At 53.9% G+C, this 18,372-nt stretch overlaps 7 protein-coding genes across 7 annotated transcripts; 3 read left to right on the top strand and 4 right to left on the bottom strand.

Annotated features, from left to right (window-relative positions):
* Positions 1-832: 832 nt before the first annotated feature.
* IAQ61_011533 (uncharacterized protein) lies at positions 833-4,330 on the bottom strand (the record flags this gene model as incomplete). Its single annotated transcript, XM_003844053.1, has 1 exon — positions 833-4,330. One exon carries the CDS (start codon positions 4,328-4,330, stop codon positions 833-835), a length of 3,498 nt encoding a protein of 1,165 aa, XP_003844101.1.
* A 1,290-nt stretch (positions 4,331-5,620) lies between these two features.
* IAQ61_011532 (uncharacterized protein) lies at positions 5,621-7,260 on the top strand. The gene is made up of 2 exons (XM_003844052.2): positions 5,621-6,163; positions 6,222-7,260. Exons 1-2 carry the CDS (start codon positions 6,089-6,091, stop codon positions 7,023-7,025), a joined length of 879 nt encoding a protein of 292 aa, XP_003844100.1. The 5' UTR covers positions 5,621-6,088; the 3' UTR covers positions 7,026-7,260.
* A 209-nt stretch (positions 7,261-7,469) lies between these two features.
* Positions 7,470-8,176, bottom strand: PIN4 (Peptidyl-prolyl cis-trans isomerase pin4). The gene is made up of 2 exons (XM_066099244.1): positions 7,775-8,176; positions 7,470-7,632 (listed from the first exon to the last, which is right to left on the bottom strand). Exons 1-2 carry the CDS (start codon positions 8,004-8,006, stop codon positions 7,478-7,480), a joined length of 387 nt encoding a protein of 128 aa, XP_065950763.1. The 5' UTR covers positions 8,007-8,176; the 3' UTR covers positions 7,470-7,477.
* A 534-nt stretch (positions 8,177-8,710) lies between these two features.
* Positions 8,711-11,686, bottom strand: IAQ61_011530 (uncharacterized protein; the record flags this gene model as incomplete). The annotated part of the gene is made up of 3 exons (XM_066099243.1): positions 8,711-10,956; positions 11,006-11,435; positions 11,564-11,686. The coding sequence occupies 3 exons, from the start codon at positions 11,684-11,686 to the stop codon at positions 8,711-8,713; spliced, it is 2,799 nt and encodes a 932-aa protein (XP_065950762.1).
* Positions 11,687-12,555: 869 nt separating this feature from the next.
* IAQ61_011529 (uncharacterized protein) lies at positions 12,556-12,984 on the top strand (the record flags this gene model as incomplete). The annotated part of the gene is made up of 1 exon (XM_066099242.1): positions 12,556-12,984. The coding sequence occupies one exon, from the start codon at positions 12,556-12,558 to the stop codon at positions 12,982-12,984; it is 429 nt and encodes a 142-aa protein (XP_065950761.1).
* Positions 12,985-13,135: 151 nt separating this feature from the next.
* On the top strand, positions 13,136-14,455 carry IAQ61_011528 (uncharacterized protein; the record flags this gene model as incomplete). Its single annotated transcript, XM_003844049.1, has 1 exon — positions 13,136-14,455. One exon carries the CDS (start codon positions 13,136-13,138, stop codon positions 14,453-14,455), a length of 1,320 nt encoding a protein of 439 aa, XP_003844097.1.
* A 647-nt stretch (positions 14,456-15,102) lies between these two features.
* Positions 15,103-17,784, bottom strand: IAQ61_011527 (uncharacterized protein). The gene is made up of 5 exons (XM_066099241.1): positions 17,203-17,784; positions 16,851-17,009; positions 16,609-16,805; positions 16,170-16,549; positions 15,103-16,086 (listed from the first exon to the last, which is right to left on the bottom strand). Exons 1-5 carry the CDS (start codon positions 17,424-17,426, stop codon positions 15,292-15,294), a joined length of 1,755 nt encoding a protein of 584 aa, XP_065950760.1. The 5' UTR covers positions 17,427-17,784; the 3' UTR covers positions 15,103-15,291.
* Between the last annotated feature and the right edge of the window lie 588 nt (positions 17,785-18,372).

Below are 18,372 nucleotides of genomic sequence, written 5' to 3'. Positions count from 1 at the left end.
TACAAACGGCACCACGAGAGATAGCAGCCTAAACAGCCTGGTCGGCAGAGTAGAGTCGAGTCGAGTGTTTTTAGGCAGACGCGAACGCGGGTGCATGGCTTGGTAGGTAGGTAGGTTCTCACGACGCGAGATCAGCTGACCGGCCTTAGATCACAATGACTTGTGCAGAGTGAGTAACGTTAGCGTATCAGGCTAGGCTGCTTTAGGGGCAGAGTACTACACAGTGCTGTGCCATACCAACCTACACCTAGGTAGCATGAGGTAGTACACAACGAGAGGGGAAAAAAAGAAAGAGGTACAACACCACTACAAGGAGAATAATTCCACGCATTGGCATTGCGTCTACAGAGTGAAGAAACGAGGTTGGCTGCGTGGTGGTAAGGTGCTTGTGGATCCAGAATACACATGGAGTCCATGGACAAACACGGAGAGACATGGAGAAAGGATCCAAAGTACACGGTCATGCAACGAATCATGCGTCCTTTATTCCCATACACGAGGTCCCCCATACGGTGTGCAGCTTTACGTGAAACACAGTAATCTATACTACACGTATTGGTTGCAGATATGCACTTTACTCTGACATACATTCATCGCCATCTTCACATCGCATCTGCATACATGCATACAATCATCGTAGCAACCAACCTAACGCATGGGATGGGGGAAAAACATCTACGTGCGTTTTTTGTTTCTCTGCATATTTGTGCAGGATGCTGAAGCTGATAACGCCCTGGCAGGCCCCAAAATACCACATCTCTCTTGGTACAAGATTTGGTTTTACATTTTATTGGTGTGTATATGCAAACCATGACCACACCTCTTTTTCCTTTCAGCCACTACCGTTTACTGTCGTGGCGGCAGAATGCACACTACCACACATGGAATTCCCATTCTGCGCAAGCACAATGTCCATGAAGCTCTTCCTCGGCTTCTGCGGCTTCTCCATCCTGCCCTCTGTAACATGGGCCAGATGGATCCGCCTCCTCTTGCTCTCGTGTCTCATGTCCTCCAGTAGCGGTCTCAGTGCGTCCACCTTCTCGGCCTCGGGATACAGCACCGATTCTTCGATCCAGTACAGGCCCTCCATGGCGGAGAACTGCTGTTTGGCTTCTTTGATGCTGTCTTGGATCTTGGCGTAGTCAAAGTCTGGTGTGCCTTCCATGGGGAAACGGAAGTCTTGGGCGAGTAGCGCAACGTCATATTGCCGAAGGAGACAGTCGCGCTGATTGCGTGTTACGGGTATACGAGACCAGTCGCAGTAAGGCGATTCGAGGTGTGCGAGATCGAGTTCAGGAAGACCAAGGATGCCAACGAGTTGGAAGGAACAGATGTAAGTCTTGTCGGGTAGGGCTCGAGGGTCATGTAGATCCTGCGAAGTTGCGTAGAAAAGTGGAAGAAAGACTGCAGAGACACCGAGTTCTTCGCCGGAGAAGTGGAGGGGTCTGTCGTTGCCCAGTTCGCAGGCTCGCCGCAATGCTTTGGGAAGTTTCGAGACGCGATCTCTACGGGCAGCGAGATCTCGTTGTCGCTGGAATTCTTCCTCGGCTTGGCGTCTGGCTTCCTCGGCTTCGCGCTTGCGTTTAGCTTCTGCTTCTTCTGCTTGCCTTTGCGCTTCGGCCGCTGCTTCAGCCCTCTTCCTTGCGGCCTCTTCCTCTGCAGCCTTGCGAGCTGCTTCCTCCTCTTCTTGCCTGCGAGCTTCGGCTTCAGCGGCTACTTCAGCAGCCTTGCGCTTCGCTTCAGCTTGCAGACGCTGGTCTTCCTGTCTCCGCGCGCGTTCAGCCTCAGGTGTCGCAGTCCTGTCCGACGGCGCGGGAGTAGATTTGGCAGAAGCAGTGGGTGTCTTCTTGACGCTGGCATTGTCCGTAGAAACATCTGAAAAGCGTCGCTTCCGAACTTTGTCCTCCATCGTTTTGTACTTGATTTTCGTCTTGACGGGTTTTCGCTCGTCGGGAGAATCCAAGTCAGGCGTAGGTTTCGCGCTGTGAGTTTTTATGGGCTTTGCGTGGATTTTAGCTGCTTGCTTCGTACCATGGTCCTCATCACTATCGTCAGAACGAACATGGTCCAAGCGTTTGGTCTCGTTGTCATCAGAACGAACTTTCAGCGCCTTCCTGACAGGTTTCGCTTCTTCCCCTTCGCTGTGGGACCGCGGGTTCACTTTTCGAGTCGGTGGCCGTACGTCTTCTTCGCTTTCCTCTTCTGATGAATCGTCATCCACTACGCGCTTCTTCCTTTGACCCTCGCGACTGGCCTTCTCTTTTCCAGACATCAGCCTCCGCGCCTTTTGCGGTTGGCCCGGTGCACTTGCAGATTTTGTAGAATGGGCGCGTTTCGACTCGGGTCGAGGCGAAGACGATCGGTCCCTTCGAGGTGAGGATTTCCTCTTTGTGCGCCCAGTCGACGGGTTTGGAGCTTCCTTCTTGGTTCTGCGAGGGCTCCTGTGCAAAGCTTTGTATTCGTCGTAGGCGCGCTTTAGAATATCCCGTTCGTGCTCCCATTTTGGACCTGTTCGTTCTTCCGAGATTTCATAGTACGTCTTGTTTTCCTTGTTTCGCCGCGTGGGATCAAAGTTGTCCTGTTCGAGAAGTAACTTGATGATTTCAATGTGTCCGCGACCAATGGCTGCCGTCATGGGCGTTTCTGGGTGCTTTGACGGATCAGGATCTGCTTTCAAGCCGCTGGCCAGAAGAATGCTAAGAATATCATAGTGTCCACCTCTTGCTGCAGCAACGCCACAAGCAATATTTGGCTTGATGTTGCTATTGATGAGCTCTCCCACTGCCAGAATATCACCATCGCCCGCTTTTTCGATCAAAGTCTCGACATTGAACTCGTTGTAAAGCAGTCGAGAGGCGGTCTTGGATTGCTTCTGCGAACGCTCGTCGTCCTTGTTGCTGGATGTATCCACCTGTTTCTTCATCGCTTCGCGCAGGACCCTTTCAATCTCTTCGGCATCTTCATCTTCATGATCTAGCACATCAATCGCGCGCTGGCCCTTTTTGTTCTGGTGATGCGGGTTGACGTGACCGTAGTTGAGAAGCAGCTTGACCACTTCCAGATGCCCATTCTCCACGGCATCTATCAGTGGTGTGTCACGGTCATGGCTCTCACAGTCGGTACGGCATCCTTTGCTGATCAGAAACTCGACTACCTCGGCCCATCCATGTAGGGAAGCTTTCTGCAATGGAGCAATGCCAGCGTAGTCGACCTGATTCAGCTCATCAGCAGCTTCTTCATACGCTTCCTTGACCGCCGCCAAATCGCCCTTTTCGCTTTCTCGAGCCAGTCGGGTTGCGCCAAATCGGTCGGTTTTCCTGTGGATCATAGTACGGGCAGGGGATGTGACCGCACGATGCGAAGAGCGTTTCACACGAGCCTGTTGGAGAAGGTGGGGCGCAACAGCGGCCTGGGGTGACATGGAGTGTTCTGAACTAGAACCAGACCAGCGCTCGGGTTCGGCGGTTGACACTGCAAGATGGGTCGCGTCGCGTCGCTTGCGACTCGCAAAGCCAGTGGCTGTCGACTGTGTCGACTGCGATCGCTTGTGGGCACGGCCAAACCCAGGTGTTGCTGGCGAATTAGGCAGTCGCGGATCTTTCAAAGCCTCTGTCTTGGCCTTTTGCCGTGGAGGCTCAATCGACTTGGGAAAGGACTCGTCGCGCAGCTTGCGTTTACGGTTTTCGACGGTGGATGCACTGCGGCCGCGCGTGGTGGTCTGTGGAGGAGAGTGGGCAGCCTGGACAGGAGACTTGGTCGGCTCGATGAGGCTTGCGTCTTTGGTGTTTTGGGATGCATTCGGGACGAGGCTCTTTGCAGTGCGGTCGGTGTTGAGCTTGTCGCCGTTTGTCTTTGCATCGGCACCGTTGCTGGAGCCGCCCTGGTGGTTGTGCGGCGGTGAGTGCGGCTGTGACTCTTCTTTGATGGAGCGGAGGCGTGATGCGTCGTCGTCGTCGTCGTCATCGATGCGCTCCGTCTTGATCACCTTTTTCTCTGGCGATGGTTCGTCTCGCGACAGCACCACCGTCTCGGCCTCGGACTCGCCCTCTGCGTCTTCATCGTTGCCCTCGGCGCCATTCGGCTGAGGCGGTTGGGTGGTTTCGGCTGGTGCAGGCGGCGACGTGGCTGCTTTGCTTGCAGGAGGAGCTATCTCGCGCGGCGCGTGTGGGCTGTGTGGGCAGGTGTCTGGAGCTGTCCTTGCCGTAGTAGCAGCGGTGGGAGCAGTGGGAGCGGTGGTGGTAGTGGTGGCAGCGGTTGCAGCGGTGGCGGTGGCGGGCTCGTCTTTGGTAGGTGAAGAGGCATTCAAGACCGGATCTCCATTACTGATCATATTCGACGCATACAAGGGACAGGACACGGGAGTTCCTGCCTCATGCTGGCTTGCAGAGCAAGGGACGACGACAGTGGGAACGCAGGCGGCAAGAACAAGGCGCTTGCTTAGGAGCCTGGAGCCCTGCCGGGATTGGCCGTCCGCTTAGGGGGGTGGGGAGGTAGGGAGGGAGGAAGAGAGGGGGCGGGCGTTGCTGCTCTCTGTCGTGCGTGTGTGGCGGTCGCGACAGCAGCAGCAGCAGCAGCAGCAGCAGCAGCACGTCGCGAGAGGGGGAAGGGGGGAAAGGGGGAAGGGGGGGGTGGACGGATGGGGGAGGGGATGGGTGCGTGCAGAGAGGGTGTTGGAGTGGGATGCAGCAAAAGAGTCAGTCAAGGGCAAAGCAAAGCAGAGCAGAGCAGAGCAGCGCAAAAGACGTGAAAGACTCAAAGAAGGCAGGCCGCGCGATACGGGAGGCACAGAGGAGAAGGGACGCTGAGAGGGCTTTGCAGGCCAGCCAACGAAAGACGGGTCCACCCACTCAGCAACCTGCCTGCAAGCAGGGAGAGGGGCTTCGGGGGCTTGGGGGGCTTGGGGGGCTTGGGTCCACGGCCGGCCCCCCCGTCTCTCCTGAGGCGCTGAGAGCAACACAAACCCTGCGACTCGCTATCTAGGCGCACATGGTCGACTTACTCATGGGCGCCCGACACACGATGTAGACCATCAAAGCTTTCTCCTTTGCACAACAACAACAATAACAGCAACAATAACAATAACAACAACAACACATCACGTCGAGACTGACGAGGTTGAATGGTCGAGTGGTGACGTCTGGCGTTGCGTTGCTCGCTGGCCTACTACGGTACCATGCAGCATCATTGGGAACAGGAACAGCCATCTTGTCAGGCCTGCGTCCCCGTAACTACCATGTGCATAGTACCTACATGGTAGAATGTATTGCTAGTATATCCATCTACTGTCTCTACCACATAGCAGTCGTACCTACCTACCCACCTGCCTGGACCTTTCAACCAGCTGTGTAAGCCGCCCGCCTCGACTTGATGTCCAATGTCGCGTACATATACAGTAGCTACCCTACCTTGAACCTTTTGCCCATGGCTCTTGCTCACTCCCCAGTCCCGTGTTCGTGTTTCAAGCTGGCAGCACTGGTTGGAGATAGGGTACAATGGCAAGGTAGTCGGCCCATCCATGGCCGCTTTTGCTGCAAGCTCAGCCAGAAACAGCTTACGGTGGTGTACAATGGATAGCTAGGTGATGTAGTACATACATACATGCATACCTATTTACCATCTGTATACATACATACATGCATAGAGTACCTATTTACCATCTGTAGCAATGTACAGCGCATCCCAGCTACAAAGTAAGTACATGGAGCCTACCCGCTCAGAGCGAGGCGATCGCTGGGGCTAGAGTGATTGGAAGCCCTGGCTCAACATTGAACCCCTCCCCTCTCTCATCCCAGCCAGTGCAGCCAAAAAAAAAAGAAGACCCCCCAGCCGTCAGCCCGCTCGCGTCACATCATCTATCCGTCACCGGAAGAGTTTGCGCTCACAGTGCTCACCACCCACGGCGCACTGCTCATTGCTCACTGCTCGCTGTCAGTGGTGTAATCAAGAATAGCCTCGCCGTCGGTCCGTCAGTCAGTCAGTCAGTCAGCACCAGGCAGCAGCACTAGACAGCAACCATCAACCAACAGCAGCCAGCGGACGCCGTTGATGGACACAAGAAATCGTCGCACTACCCACTCCACAGACAGACATGCATCTCACCGTGGAAGACCTCTTCCACCCCAGGATGCTCCTGCGCGCCTCGTACCTCGCTGCCTCTCTTCTTGTATCGCGACACCGCTTGCCCTCTTGCTGCCACCCCACTGACCGCCCCGGCTTACTAGATTCTCCTCCTACACGCCGTTCCTGCCTTGCGCACCCGCTTCCTACCCTATGGCTCGCGTGCCACCGTCCAGGACAGGAAAAAAGAAGATGAACCAGGAAAGAGCAAAGAGACAGCACCAACAGTCCCTTCCAAACCCTCCTTTGTCCTCGACGTGCTCGATTACGCTGCCACCCTCCAGGTTCCCCACAACTACTTTGCCCACTTTTACATGCTCTCCGTCGCATGCTCGCTGTATTGGGGCTGGAGGTTGCGGCTCTGGGAGGCCAGCAACCAGCAGCAGCAGATTGTATGGACACTCATGCTCCTCCAGGGTGTCCGTCGTCTGCTCGAGTCGTATGCCTACACCTCATCCAGCAAGAGCACCATGTGGTTCGCCCACTGGCTGCTCGGCCTCGCCTTCTACCTAACCATCAACATTGCCATTTGGATCGAGGGCCCCGCCACCCACGCCTACGACTGGATCCTCGTCCCAGCCCTGCTCACAGCACATGTGCTCCAGCACTCGTATCATGCTTATCTCTACCACCTTCGCACCCAGGCAAACGGCTACCAGCTGCCCGCGCATCCCCTCTTCCCCAATCTGCTCTGCCCGCATTACACGTGCGAAGTCGCCATCTATGCCCTCTTGTCCGTGATTGCTGCCCCAGCCCACAGGTACTTCAACGGCACCCTGCTATGCGCCACCGTCTTCGTGGCCACCAATCTCGCCGTAACCGCCCTCGGGACCAAACAATGGTACATGGACCGCTTTGGTGCCGACAAGGTAGCTTTGCGGAAAATGATGCTGCCCTGGGTCTGGTAGGTGAGGCTTTTTTCTCTCATTCTTTTGGGATTGGCTGGGATTCCCCGAGAGGTATTGTACTATATATATATCCTACGTACCCAGCCTTGAAGGGAGAATAGAAATCTCTGGTCCTTTTGCCTCAGTTCTGAGAATATAATATCATAACCACTCTTACCTGGACTTATTTTTATTTTCGTTTGCCCATGGGAAACCAAGCATCCTGACTAAATGTGGGGAGATTTGTCACTTTGGCATGAAGAAATGAAAACAATATATATATATATATATATATGTATACGGAAAAAGGCTCATGTTAAGATGAAACTCTAGCTGGAATCATCACATTCCCACATCTTTCCCCCCTTGGTCGTATTGTATCATATCGTATCATGTATATCCCTCACTCCATGCTCAAACCCCCCTCTTCTCCTCCTTCCTCACCCTCCCTCCTCCCCTTCCTTCCCTCCCCCTCACCGCCGCCCCTCCACCATAATAATATGATACCCCTCCTTCGTCCTCACCTCCCCCCACTTGGGATTCCCAGTCCCACTCGGCTCCAACTCAAACGCCACCTTTTCAAACTCCGCAAGCAGCGAACCCCGCGTTTTCCAGCCTAGGGAGCCGCCTGGCGATGCGAGGGGGCGGGGTTAGCTTGGGTTTGGGTACGTGGGTTGGACATGGACATGGACATGTGCAATACCAAAACATGTCTCAACAGAACCAATATCAGAAAAGAAGACCAAAAAAAAATAATACAAAAAACTCACCCTGCCTCCCCTTATCCTCACTCATCTCCCGCGCAACCTCGTCAAATTTTGCCCCGGCCCGCAACTTGGCCACTGCTTCTTCCTTCTTGCTATGCTTCTCGCACAGGATATGGCGCACGTTGATTGCGGTTGCGGGCTTGAGTTTACCACTGCTACCGCTACTGCTACTCTCGTTTTTAGCGCCGTCGGTGTTGGGTTTGGAGTTGGATTTGGATTTGGATTTGGGCGCCATGGGTTGTGGTTTTTGGTAGGTAAAGGGGCGGATGTGTGCGGGGCGAGTGGTATGTTTTCTTTTGGTTCAAAAGATCTGGGCTTGGTGTAAGAGAGAGGTAGGCAGGGAAGCTATGAGTTGTAGGTTTTGGAGAGTTGGCGGGATAGCTCTTGGTGTTGGCGGGATAGCTCTTGGTGTTGGTGGGGGAGGGGAGCTGAGCTGAGCAGTGCTGGATAGAGGGGCACTATAGCACATCACCTGCATACCTACCAAACACCGACTTCCAGAAGATGAGACGACAATGTGATTGGCCACAACAGGAAGCTTGAGCTTGATTACAGTGCACTGCCTGCACTTCAACCTCGAAGGCAGACTCGTTTCAGTCACAGCCAGTCACTCATACCACGGTGCACACGTGTTCCTAGGAAAGAGATGTTATACTACGCAGGTAGGAGCCTATAAATGAACTAGGAAATACAAGGAGAGAATCGGGTACAAATTGTCAATTTCCGTCAGGGTGTGTGTCAACTCAAAAGGAAAGCGCACCAGCGCCGTGTGTGTTTGCGTATGTGTTTGTGGAGGGAGAGTAGACCAAATCCAAGACCAGACACCCCTTTAACACCCCAGACTCAACCCGCCACTACTTACCATCCATGCTTCTGCAACAGTACATGGAACTTCCAATCTGACCACTACTCGCGCATCCCTTGTTGTACACGTGCCCTTTAGATCATCTCCTCGTCACTGACGTCGAGGATGTCGTACTCCTCATCAGTCATGAAGCCCTCATCGTCCGAGTGGAGAGCAACGCTCTCGGCATCCTCAAAGAACTCGTCATCTGAAGCAACAGTGATAGTACGGGCAACAGTGCTCTTCTGAGATACAGGCGACGCAGGCTGGACGGTGGTAGAGCTCTCATAGGTACTAGACTCTGGAGATTCCTTGTCAAGACGAGGGAAAACCATGCCCGAAGACTGAAGCTCAGCGACGGGCTCGGGAGCCATCTCCGCAGCGGGCTCCGGAATAGCTGCCTCAGCCTCGGCATTCAGCTCCGCAGCACGCATATCTTCGCGTTCCTTGCGTTGGGCCTCCAAGACACGCCCGACTGCGGCCTTGCGTACGCGCTGGATTCGCTCCATCTTGATTTGCTGAAACTGCGCGCGCTCATTCCTTTGCTGGTCAAGGAACTGTTGACTCGTCTGTTGTGCAAGTCTCATCCTCTCCATCCGAGCCTGAAGGAGGCGTTCGTAAAGCGGGGGAGGAACTGAAGCAGCAGTTTCTGGAAGCGTTGATGGTGCGACCACAGGAGTGATGGGCGTTGGGGCCTGTACAACTCTGATATCGCACCACAAGCGGTGACCAAAGGGCATGCCTTCAGCAGTCTTGAGGCGCCAGTAAGAAATGGCGGTTCCCTCACGTAGTGGAGCCTTCATGACGACGCGGAACGTCACCTCCTGCCCAGGCTCAACGACACGGCCGATAACATTACTTTCGCTAGCCTCTGCGAGCTCAATCTGGCTCAGCGGCCTCGTGTTGTCAATGTTGAGCATATTGTCACCACCGACGTGTCGAACACTGCAGCCAGCAGGCCATGCATTTGGACCAGGGTTGCGCATGGTCCAATTCTGGACAAACTGCAAGCCAGCATGGATCTTCGACCCATCCACGACAGTATCACGGACGAAATGGCCGTCAAGACCCTGAGAAGCAGTCTCAGACTTGGCAACGGGAATGTCCATAGGCATAGTAGGCGTGGGCATAGGCATGCTGCTCTCCGCAGCCCATGGAGCAATCTGAGTAGGCTCGACAGGCTCGGCAAGTAGGTCACGAATAGTGATCTTTTCCTTCTTGACTTGAGCATCCATGGAAGGCTTCAAATCAACAATAGTCTGCACTTGGGTCGCAGCATTGGTAGAAGGAGCAGCGGGTGTGGTCTCCGTTGCGGCGGATCGGCTGCAGGAGGTGGAGTGAATGCGATCGCCCATTCTGGCTAAACCGCGGTTTGCCTTGTCATCATTGACAGTCGTGACACTTACGCTGCGCACGGCTGTCCTGAACTTGATGAGCGGGTGGGTGTGATTGTGTGTGTTGCTTGGATGAGCTTCGCAATTCTGGCAGAAATCGGTATCATGGCATACCGCACACTTGTAACGCGTGCCCTCAATGTATGACACGTTCTCCTTGTCCTTGCACAGGGGACCGTCGCAGTAAATACCGCAGTGACGATTACCGCTATTGAGAGGCTCAGCCAAGGGCTCGTAAATGGGAACGAAACGATGGCGAGGATGGATTATCTTGGCGTTCTTGATGCAATCAGAGCAGTAGTCCCAGTCAGGACAGTTCAAGCACTTGTGGCGTACGCCATATATGAACTTGTCGCAGCCATCGCAGACGGCAGCATGGCGGACATTTCGGCCCGAGTTGCAAAGGTAATCTGCAATAGCAGGAAGGACAGTGTCCTTTTCGGCTGCCTTGAAAGCATGGCCTGGGTGGTGACCGTGCTTGTTGGCAATGTGGCACTCGAGGCAGAGGTCGTAATCGTCACAGGCGACGCAGGTCACAAATTCCTTTTCAGGTAACACATTGATGCAGCAGTTGCAGGTGCGGGTTGGCTCCTCCCTGTAGACCGCGGCAGGCTTCTCCTCCGTAAAGGCTCCTGGAATCTCTTGGTGGTCGACGTCTTTGACCTTTGGTGGAATACGCTGGGTGGTGCTGTTGACAACGCAGCCATTCTTCACGAAACGCTTCACCATCCAGTGGCCTTTGCCAGGGCAGTGGATACCAGAATCAACACAGACAGGGCATAGGTCGTAATCGCCTCCGTCACACACGCTGCAGTGGAAGTGCTCATCTTCCATTGGGTGGTTGCAGTTGTTACAGTACACAACCCAAGATGTACAGGCACCAAGCGGCTTGGGGCGGAAAGCCAGGCCGGCATCAAATTTAGTAGACGTCGGGTTGTTGAATAAGGCTATAGAAGGTGTCAGTATACAATCATAATGTTCCAGTGGCGGACTTGCCTGGACGAGCCGTAAAGGATCGCGGAACCGGTGCCTCACCCTCGCTGTCGGCCAATTTGTGAGGTGAACTGGGGCTGATGGCCTCGAGTTTGGCAGCCGGAGTTGCTGCGCTTGGTGGCTGGGCGGTCGCTGGAGAGATGGGCGCACCGCCTTCAGGAGCCAACGTCTCCGCACTGCTGCGATGGATCGACGGGAGAGGGCTGGGCTGCTGCTCTTCGGCGGAAGCTGGCAGAGGAGGGGCGGGAGCATCCCAGACCTCGCCAGGAATGGATGCCTTGAGACGAAGCTTGAGTTTCGCCTTAGCAGCACGGAACAGCGTCTTGTAGACCTGGGGATTGTCGGTCCTCAGGTGTACATAGGCGGCAGCCGAGTCAGAGTAGCGCTCGAACACGACTTCCTGGGCAGCCGAAATCCCAAGGATGGATCGAAGCTACATATTGCACCACAAGTCAGTGTTTGCTTGCCTCTGAACGTGTGGCCTGCTCCTCCAGGCTGAACTGTTGCCTGATGGCCCTCCTGGAGTCGAGCACCACACACACATAAGCAAAGTAGACTGACCTTGTCAGGGAGAACATGGGCTCCAAGGTCCTTCAGTGGCAGCTTGAACTTCTTCGTCTGGCCGCGAAAGAGGATCTTCACCACGATGGGTGTTTCGAGCGTGACGGGTGCATTGGTCGCCATGGCGGGCAAATGAGGCTGACCGGTGTGGCGGAAGAGCTAGAAGGGGAAGTGAGCGACTGCTGCGAAGTCGCCGCCGTGCGTTATCTAAACACGACAGATGCAGCCAGCAAGCAAGCAGAGGAGGATCGAGATCGAGGTCGGTTGATGGCGAGAAGGTGGGTGTGTAGTGTAGGTAGTGTAGGTCTGGGGGGGGGTGGAGGTGGGTGTAAAGGTCGCAGCTGCCTTGGAGCGGAGATGTGGGGTCCGGGCGTGAGCTAGGTATGGCGCGCCTACCAGACCGCAGCTTCAAGCTTCACGCTTCACGGACTGACCCTTGGGTGCGCCCACGGTCTACGAGGTCCGCGTTCTGCCGGCAACTCTGCGGGCGGCCACAAGGCAGTAGAGCAGGGTCGTCAGCTGGCGAGGGGCGGGAAGCGATGTGGACTTTAGGTGAGGTGGATGACGCTGCTTACAGTATCATGTATGTACTATGTAGCTGTACTGTAGGTTCCTAGGCACTTTGTTGGCAATGCATCTCATCTGGGGCTGGTGGGCATGCCATTGATGACCATCCGTAGACTCACGTGATGGCCACGGGTGCACGATAACGTTTCACCCGCAGCCGATAACAGAGAGGCGCTGGGGCGCTAGTCTCGATGGGGCAGAAGAGCAGGCAGAAGCAATGTGACGCAAGCGCTTCGATGTCCAGGTGATAGGGTAACATGTGCTCCAAAGCCCCTTACCGCGTCTGTGATAGACCCAGTCAGCCAGTGCGTAGGTATTGTGTCTGTACTGTATTAGGAGTAGGTAGCAGAGTGTGTCCTGTGTGTGTGGGTGTGGTAGCGTCTTGGACTGCCAGGCACCCACGTAATGCAGGACACGTTGAATGGATGGCTGGCAGTACGAACGAGTCTATCAACCTTGAATCGCAGTGTCGATTCCAACTTGGCCATCTATTGACCAGTACAAACGACACGTTTCAACATACTCTGCAAAGTAGAAGTATTCCTCTAGTCTCGGGTTACATACCAGCATTGGTACCTGGTACGGTAGTATTACTTCATACAAGCCCAAGTAGCCCTCCTCACTTGCCCAAGTTACCTTGCCCAGCCGTCACACCAAAGATTCGAGAAAATCCGTCATCAGCCAAGGAGAGAGCTGGTCTGACTAAACCACCTTGCATTGCCCTCAACTCAGTAGCTGCTATTGTGTACAGTGAGCATGTGTCGCTAAACGAACACGATTCACGAACTGCTGCGGCACCGTCAAGAGCTAGTTCAGATCAATTGAGGTACCTACCCCATGCACTATGCCGCTAGCTGGATGATGACTAACCTATCGACTTGCTCCACTGGCCGTGCTGACGCTCCCGCTAGTGAAAATCAAGACCCAGAAAAAATGTTCAGAGAGGCTGCTGGATGGGTGCCTTTGGATCCCACAGCCACATACAGAATCCAAACATAGAGCACCATGTCGTCCGAAGAAGTCGAGATTGCCAAGAGCAAAAAGGAGCGCAAGGAGAAGAAGAAGAAGAAGGAAAAGAGAGACGCAAAAGCACAAGTCAAGCCCGAGTCTGCAGAACCAGAGGAGCCCTCCGAGACACCGGCGAAGAAGCGCAAGCGAGAAGCTCTCCCAGACGAGATTGAAATCGACATCGCAGCACCCGAGCCGGCCTCGAAGAAGGCTGCCCGCAAAGCGAAGAAGGCGAAGCTCAATCCCACCGCGACGGTCGGCCCAGACGGGAACACAACAGAAGGAAAAGCGGAGGTCAAGGACGACAAGGATGCAGCAGCGAAGCGCTCGGAATTTGGTGTATGGATTGGCAATCTTCCATGGTCTGCCACCAAGGACTCGCTGCGCACTTTCCTGGTTGACAACGCCGAGATGAAGAGCGAACAAATCACTCGAGTGCATCTACCAGCACCCACCAAGCCGCCGAACCCAAGCTGGACGACCAAGCCGTTGAACAGAGGGTTTGCCTATGTCGACTTTAGCAGCGAGCTGGCCATGTACTCGGCTATTGCCTTGACCGAGACGAAAATGGACGGCCGAGCGCTGCTCATCAAAAACGCCAAAAGCTTCGAAGGGCGGCCAGACAAGCCCAAAAACGAGGATACACAAGACACTGGTCGGGGTGCCAAAGGCGCAGTCAAAGGAGCACATCCACCCAACAAGCGCGTCTTCGTTGGCAACCTCTCGTTCGATGTCACTAAGGAGGATCTCGAAGCACACTACAGTCAGTGCGGCACAGTCGAACACATCCACATGGCTACATTTGAAGACTCTGGTAAATGCAAGGGCTATGCATGGGTCACATTTGGCGACGTCGACGCCGCAACATGCGCCGTCAAGGGCTTCATATGGAAAACAGAGTCTGAACTCAAGGCCAAGAAGAAAGGTGACGCCGATGCCGACGATCAAAGCGATGACGAGGAAGCCGACGCCAAAAAAGCAGGCAAGAAGCGCAAGTGGCTGCTCAACAAACTCTTCGGCCGGGATCTCCGCTGCGAATTCGCAGAAGACTCAACCACACGTTACAACAAGCGGTACGGCAAGGACAAGCCTGCAGAACCCATCGAAGGCGTAAACCCAGATCGGTGGAAGAACTTCAATAACAACAAGGACGGTGGTCCGAGACCCCAAAAGGAACAAAGCAAGGACCCGCGCGATTTAAAAAAACGTGGCAAAGTCGATCCTCGCACGATTAAGAGCGGGGCTGCTCATACCAGTGCGCCGCGCGCAAGCCAGGCTATTGTCGAGTCGCAGGGAAAGAAGACAACTTTTGATTAATATTGAAGAACGAAGACTTTGGGTTAATATTGGTCTTATATGTATGCACAACTCAAGCCAAACCAACTCAAACTCGTCTACACATAATATACTTGATCACATCTACCGCCAACGCAAATCACCTCATCACCCGCTCTGCACTTCCCAACACGAACACTCACACCATCTCCTCGTCCAATCCAGCCCTACTGTGTGAAAATAGGTACCGCAGCAGCCTTTACCTGTCTAGCCTAGTGGGTGATATTGTGTATCATGCATCGACTTCGAACGATACACACATAAACTAAGACGCCAATCTTCCATGCTCCAATCTGTCTCGGATGGCTAGTCATATACATACTACCAGGCCCCAATACCGCCACTTCGAACCGAGCTTCCCCCTTTCCTTACTCCAGAGTCTGGGGTCTGGGCGTGCACGTCATAGATGTTGTTGTTTTGGGGGCTGCGTTTGGGTGTAGGGAGCGCGTGGGGTTGTATATGTACATGCATACGACTTTTGTGGAGTGGTTGAGTGGTTGACGTTGGTGTGGGGGTAAAATGATTTGTGATATTGGGGGGATGGATGACGTTTAATTGGTACACGGGGTTGTAGATGCAGAATGATTAGGCAATTCATCATGTTACTTGCATGATTTTTTGAGTTTTGGATACTACATTACCATTGTCAGGATTTCTATCCAGGGTTGAAACTTTACAGCGCGCGGTGTATATCAATGTCTATAATGCGGCGAAAACGTCGCGTGATGATGCAAAGACACGTCCACCACCCATATGCACAAACCCCTCCTACCTCGCCTTCATTACAAATAGCCATCGTTCTCCATCCCACTTTTTTTTTACCCATGCAAATTCCCTTCTGCACGCTGCGTCGCAGACCTCACAACACCTTCGCTCTCATCATTGCGACCTGACAAACCCTTCATGCCCGCCGGCGTGCCCCCAAAACTAACCAGCACACTCGGATTATCCGCCGTCAGATTATCCAGCACACTGAGCTCCTGCGGGGAGAACCAGCGAGGCATGAGGCTGGTCCTCAGCGGGATGAGGGCGATGATGAGGACGGGGAAGCCAATGGCGGCAATGGTTTGCGAGATAGCGACTGTGCACGCGACGCCCAAGATCTGGAGACCAATGTAGAAGACGATTTTCCTACGTGCAATGGTGGACAGCGGGTTCGAGGGCTGGATGAAGCGGCGTTCGGAGAGCAGGTAGATGGCCTTGGAGACGATGCCGTTGGACTCGATGGAGCCCCAGCCGACGACGAAGAAGACGCCTGCGAAGACGGCGGCGGGCATGGTGTGTAGGACGGTCAATAGGGGACCGCTCATGGTGCCCCAGATGGCCATGCCCATGAGGAAATGACTGACGCGTTGTTCGACCACGGCGGTGGCTACTACTACCGGTTTGCGGATTTCATCGCCGTCGACCGTCTCTGTGACCGATAAGCGAGTCTCGTAGATGGTGAGGGAATCCGTGTGGACGGGGGCTTGGGGCACGAGGCCGTTGGGGAGGGGGAGGCCAATAATGCCCGAGACGAAGCATGTGCAGCCTAGGAGGAAGAAGTCCCAGTGGAAGCCGGCGGGTTTCTGGAGGGGGTATTGGCGTGCTTGTGCGGCTAATGAGGATACATTCTGGTGTGGGAATTAGCAAGCGTGTTGAGTTGCTGGAATGGGCCGCTGTGGATTTAATGAAGCCAAGTGAAAAACAAACGTACATGATCGTAGTAAAACAGTAGCATCATGAGAAACCCAAACGGCAGTGCGACGAAGACCCATTTCACATCTAGGTTCCAGAATGCAATCACCCAGTCCCTCTGCTGTGTAGGCTGGAAGCTTCCGACAATAGGTACGCGATATAGCTCCGTATCTGCCAATCTGCCTGGGAAGTGCGAGAAGCCAACCCAGAACAGAGTGGGGAAAACGTAGGCATAGTCGGCAAGAAAATTGCGGATACCAGGTGTTCCAATCGTGCTGCCACCGAGCTTCTCCAGGCCGTAAACAGAGCCGAAATAGAGTATTGCAATGACAATGGACAGGTATCCGCCATCAAAACCAGATGTCTCGAATAGATAGACTAACTCTTCAACGCCTTTGACTATTCAAATGTGTTAGAGAGTAGAAGCCAACGCCAAGATCGATTGCAGGTTGACATACTACAATAGATGATTCCGACATACATGCCAAATGTCTCACTTGAGAAGTCGGTGATATAGGCCATGTAGTCGCACAAATTGCCAAAAGACACTGTCCAATGGAAGATCGCGGCCCATATTCCGACCCATGCTGTGAATGCTGGATAGATTGTGGGATCGTACTGTTCGATGATGTCGTAAATGGTGTAGTTGAACAAGCTACTGTAATTAGAGAACGTCGCTTAAGGGGTAGGACGATCTTACGCGATGAGACCCGTTACGCCAACGATGGTGAGTGGTTGGCAAGACAACAAGCTGAATACCATAGCGGCCAGCGCAGAAGCAAAGAGCGCTTCATTAACACCGAAAAAGCCGCCGGTGCGACGATACATGTCCAATGTGAACGCAAGAGCGGGAAGAACACTAGTGTGCATCAGAACTCTGGCACTTTGCAGTATTGACAGCAACCAAATCGGGTTCGCATCCATCCACGTGAGATCGAGGGTGTGACGAATCAGTCGCCTAGGCCACCGAAACCTCAAACCATTCCCTATCCTCCTTCTAGAGGAACTGCGAACCTGGTTTGGACTGTCTCTGGAGCGGATGAAGTGCTTACTTGACAAAGTACATCCGGATGGTACTCGCAATTGCGCGGTAGGTAAAGGCATCGGTGATATCACTCCAGTAGTAGGGTAGCCGTCGCTTCACATCGTGATACATGCCCCTTCCAGGACGGAGCATCCGAAACTTTCGCCATCCTCTCTGGCCCTGGAACGTATAAGACTCTCTGGTAGCGATCTTCTCGAGCTTGAGACGAGATGAACTCGTGGGATGGTCCATTGTGCTAAGTCCTGTAAAGTATATGGATAGATGCAGGGGACTTGGGACTTGGAGTAGTGTCTGACGCGAAATTGGAGGAGTGGATTTGGAGTCATCCACTCGGAGTAGGGGGAAATGGAGTAGTCGATCTGGAGTCCTCCACTTGGACTAGGGGGAACCTGGAGTAGCCTGGTGATGGCCGACAGTAGTTCGGTATTGGGCTGGAACACACGGTAAAGTGCGTGCGACATGTACGCCCTAGTGGCCTCGCAGTAACGAGCGTATGAGATGCCTCAAGGAAAGCCGCAAATGCTGCCAGTAGTTGCGCGATCATATACAGAGATGCAACTTATATGTATGTCGTCTGCAGTGGCAAGCTTGCTAGATCTGCATGGGCCAATGGAAGGGTCCGTTTTAGCTCTGTTTAGCGTGAGCCGGGTCTTGGATGCCTTTTCGAGACAAGCCACTAACCGGTACTGCCACACTTGTGGCTTGATAGCATCACATGTGGGTAGCAACGTCTCTCTGCTCTACTCTACCACTGAACCACATGGATCTTCTTGCAAGGCTGTTCGATGGCCAACCACCCCGCTTCATCATCATGGCCGATGCCAATGGCCGACAACGTGGCAAAGATCTTGAAAAGGCTCTCATCTGAAGCTGTTAGCTACGGACGCTAAATTAGCGTCCGCGTTCTTTGTCGAATTTGTTGCCCGGGCAGAATCTTTCACAGAGAAACCCCCAACCCCCCTTGCGATATTGCGGACTGCAAACTCGTTACTCGGTGTGGTCCGCTCGGCACCCCGGGATCCATCGCCCGGCTGGATCATTCCGCAGTACCGGCACCTTCAGCTATATTCCCAGAGATTACTACAGGATACCGTAGCATCACGAGCTGTCCACTGTTCGTTCAGTGATGTGGTTGCGGTGTGCCCTAGTAAACCATATGACGCACTCTAACCAAGAA

Source organism: Plenodomus lingam (genome assembly GCF_022343315.1).
Source record: "Plenodomus lingam strain CAN1 chromosome Unknown scaffold_20, whole genome shotgun sequence".
NCBI classification, from domain to species: Eukaryota; Fungi; Ascomycota; class Dothideomycetes; order Pleosporales; family Leptosphaeriaceae; genus Plenodomus; species Plenodomus lingam.
This window is presented reverse-complemented; position numbering and strand designations above follow the sequence as displayed.

Bases quoted from the DNA above. Each gene is read 5' to 3' on its own strand.
- IAQ61_011527 (XM_066099241.1), bottom strand. From the start codon at position 17,426: ATGGACCATCCCACGAGTTCATCTCGTCTCAAGCTCGAGAAGATCGCT. The intron at 16,550-16,608 runs GTATGTCAACCT...ACATTTGAATAG, and splicing joins TGTCGGAATCATCTATTGTA to TCAAAGGCGTTGAAGAGTTA. The intron at 16,087-16,169 runs GTACGTTTGTTT...TTCCCACACCAG, and splicing joins TACTGTTTTACTACGATCAT to AATGTATCCTCATTAGCCGC.
- PIN4 (XM_066099244.1), bottom strand. From the start codon at position 8,006: ATGGCGCCCAAATCCAAATCCAAATCCAACTCCAAACCCAACACCGAC. The intron at 7,633-7,774 runs GTGAGTTTTTTG...TCGCATCGCCAG, and splicing joins TGAGGATAAGGGGAGGCAGG to GCGGCTCCCTAGGCTGGAAA.
- IAQ61_011532 (XM_003844052.2), top strand. From the start codon at position 6,089: ATGCATCTCACCGTGGAAGACCTCTTCCACCCCAGGATGCTCCTGCGC. The intron at 6,164-6,221 runs GTATCGCGACAC...CCGGCTTACTAG, and splicing joins ACCTCGCTGCCTCTCTTCTT to ATTCTCCTCCTACACGCCGT.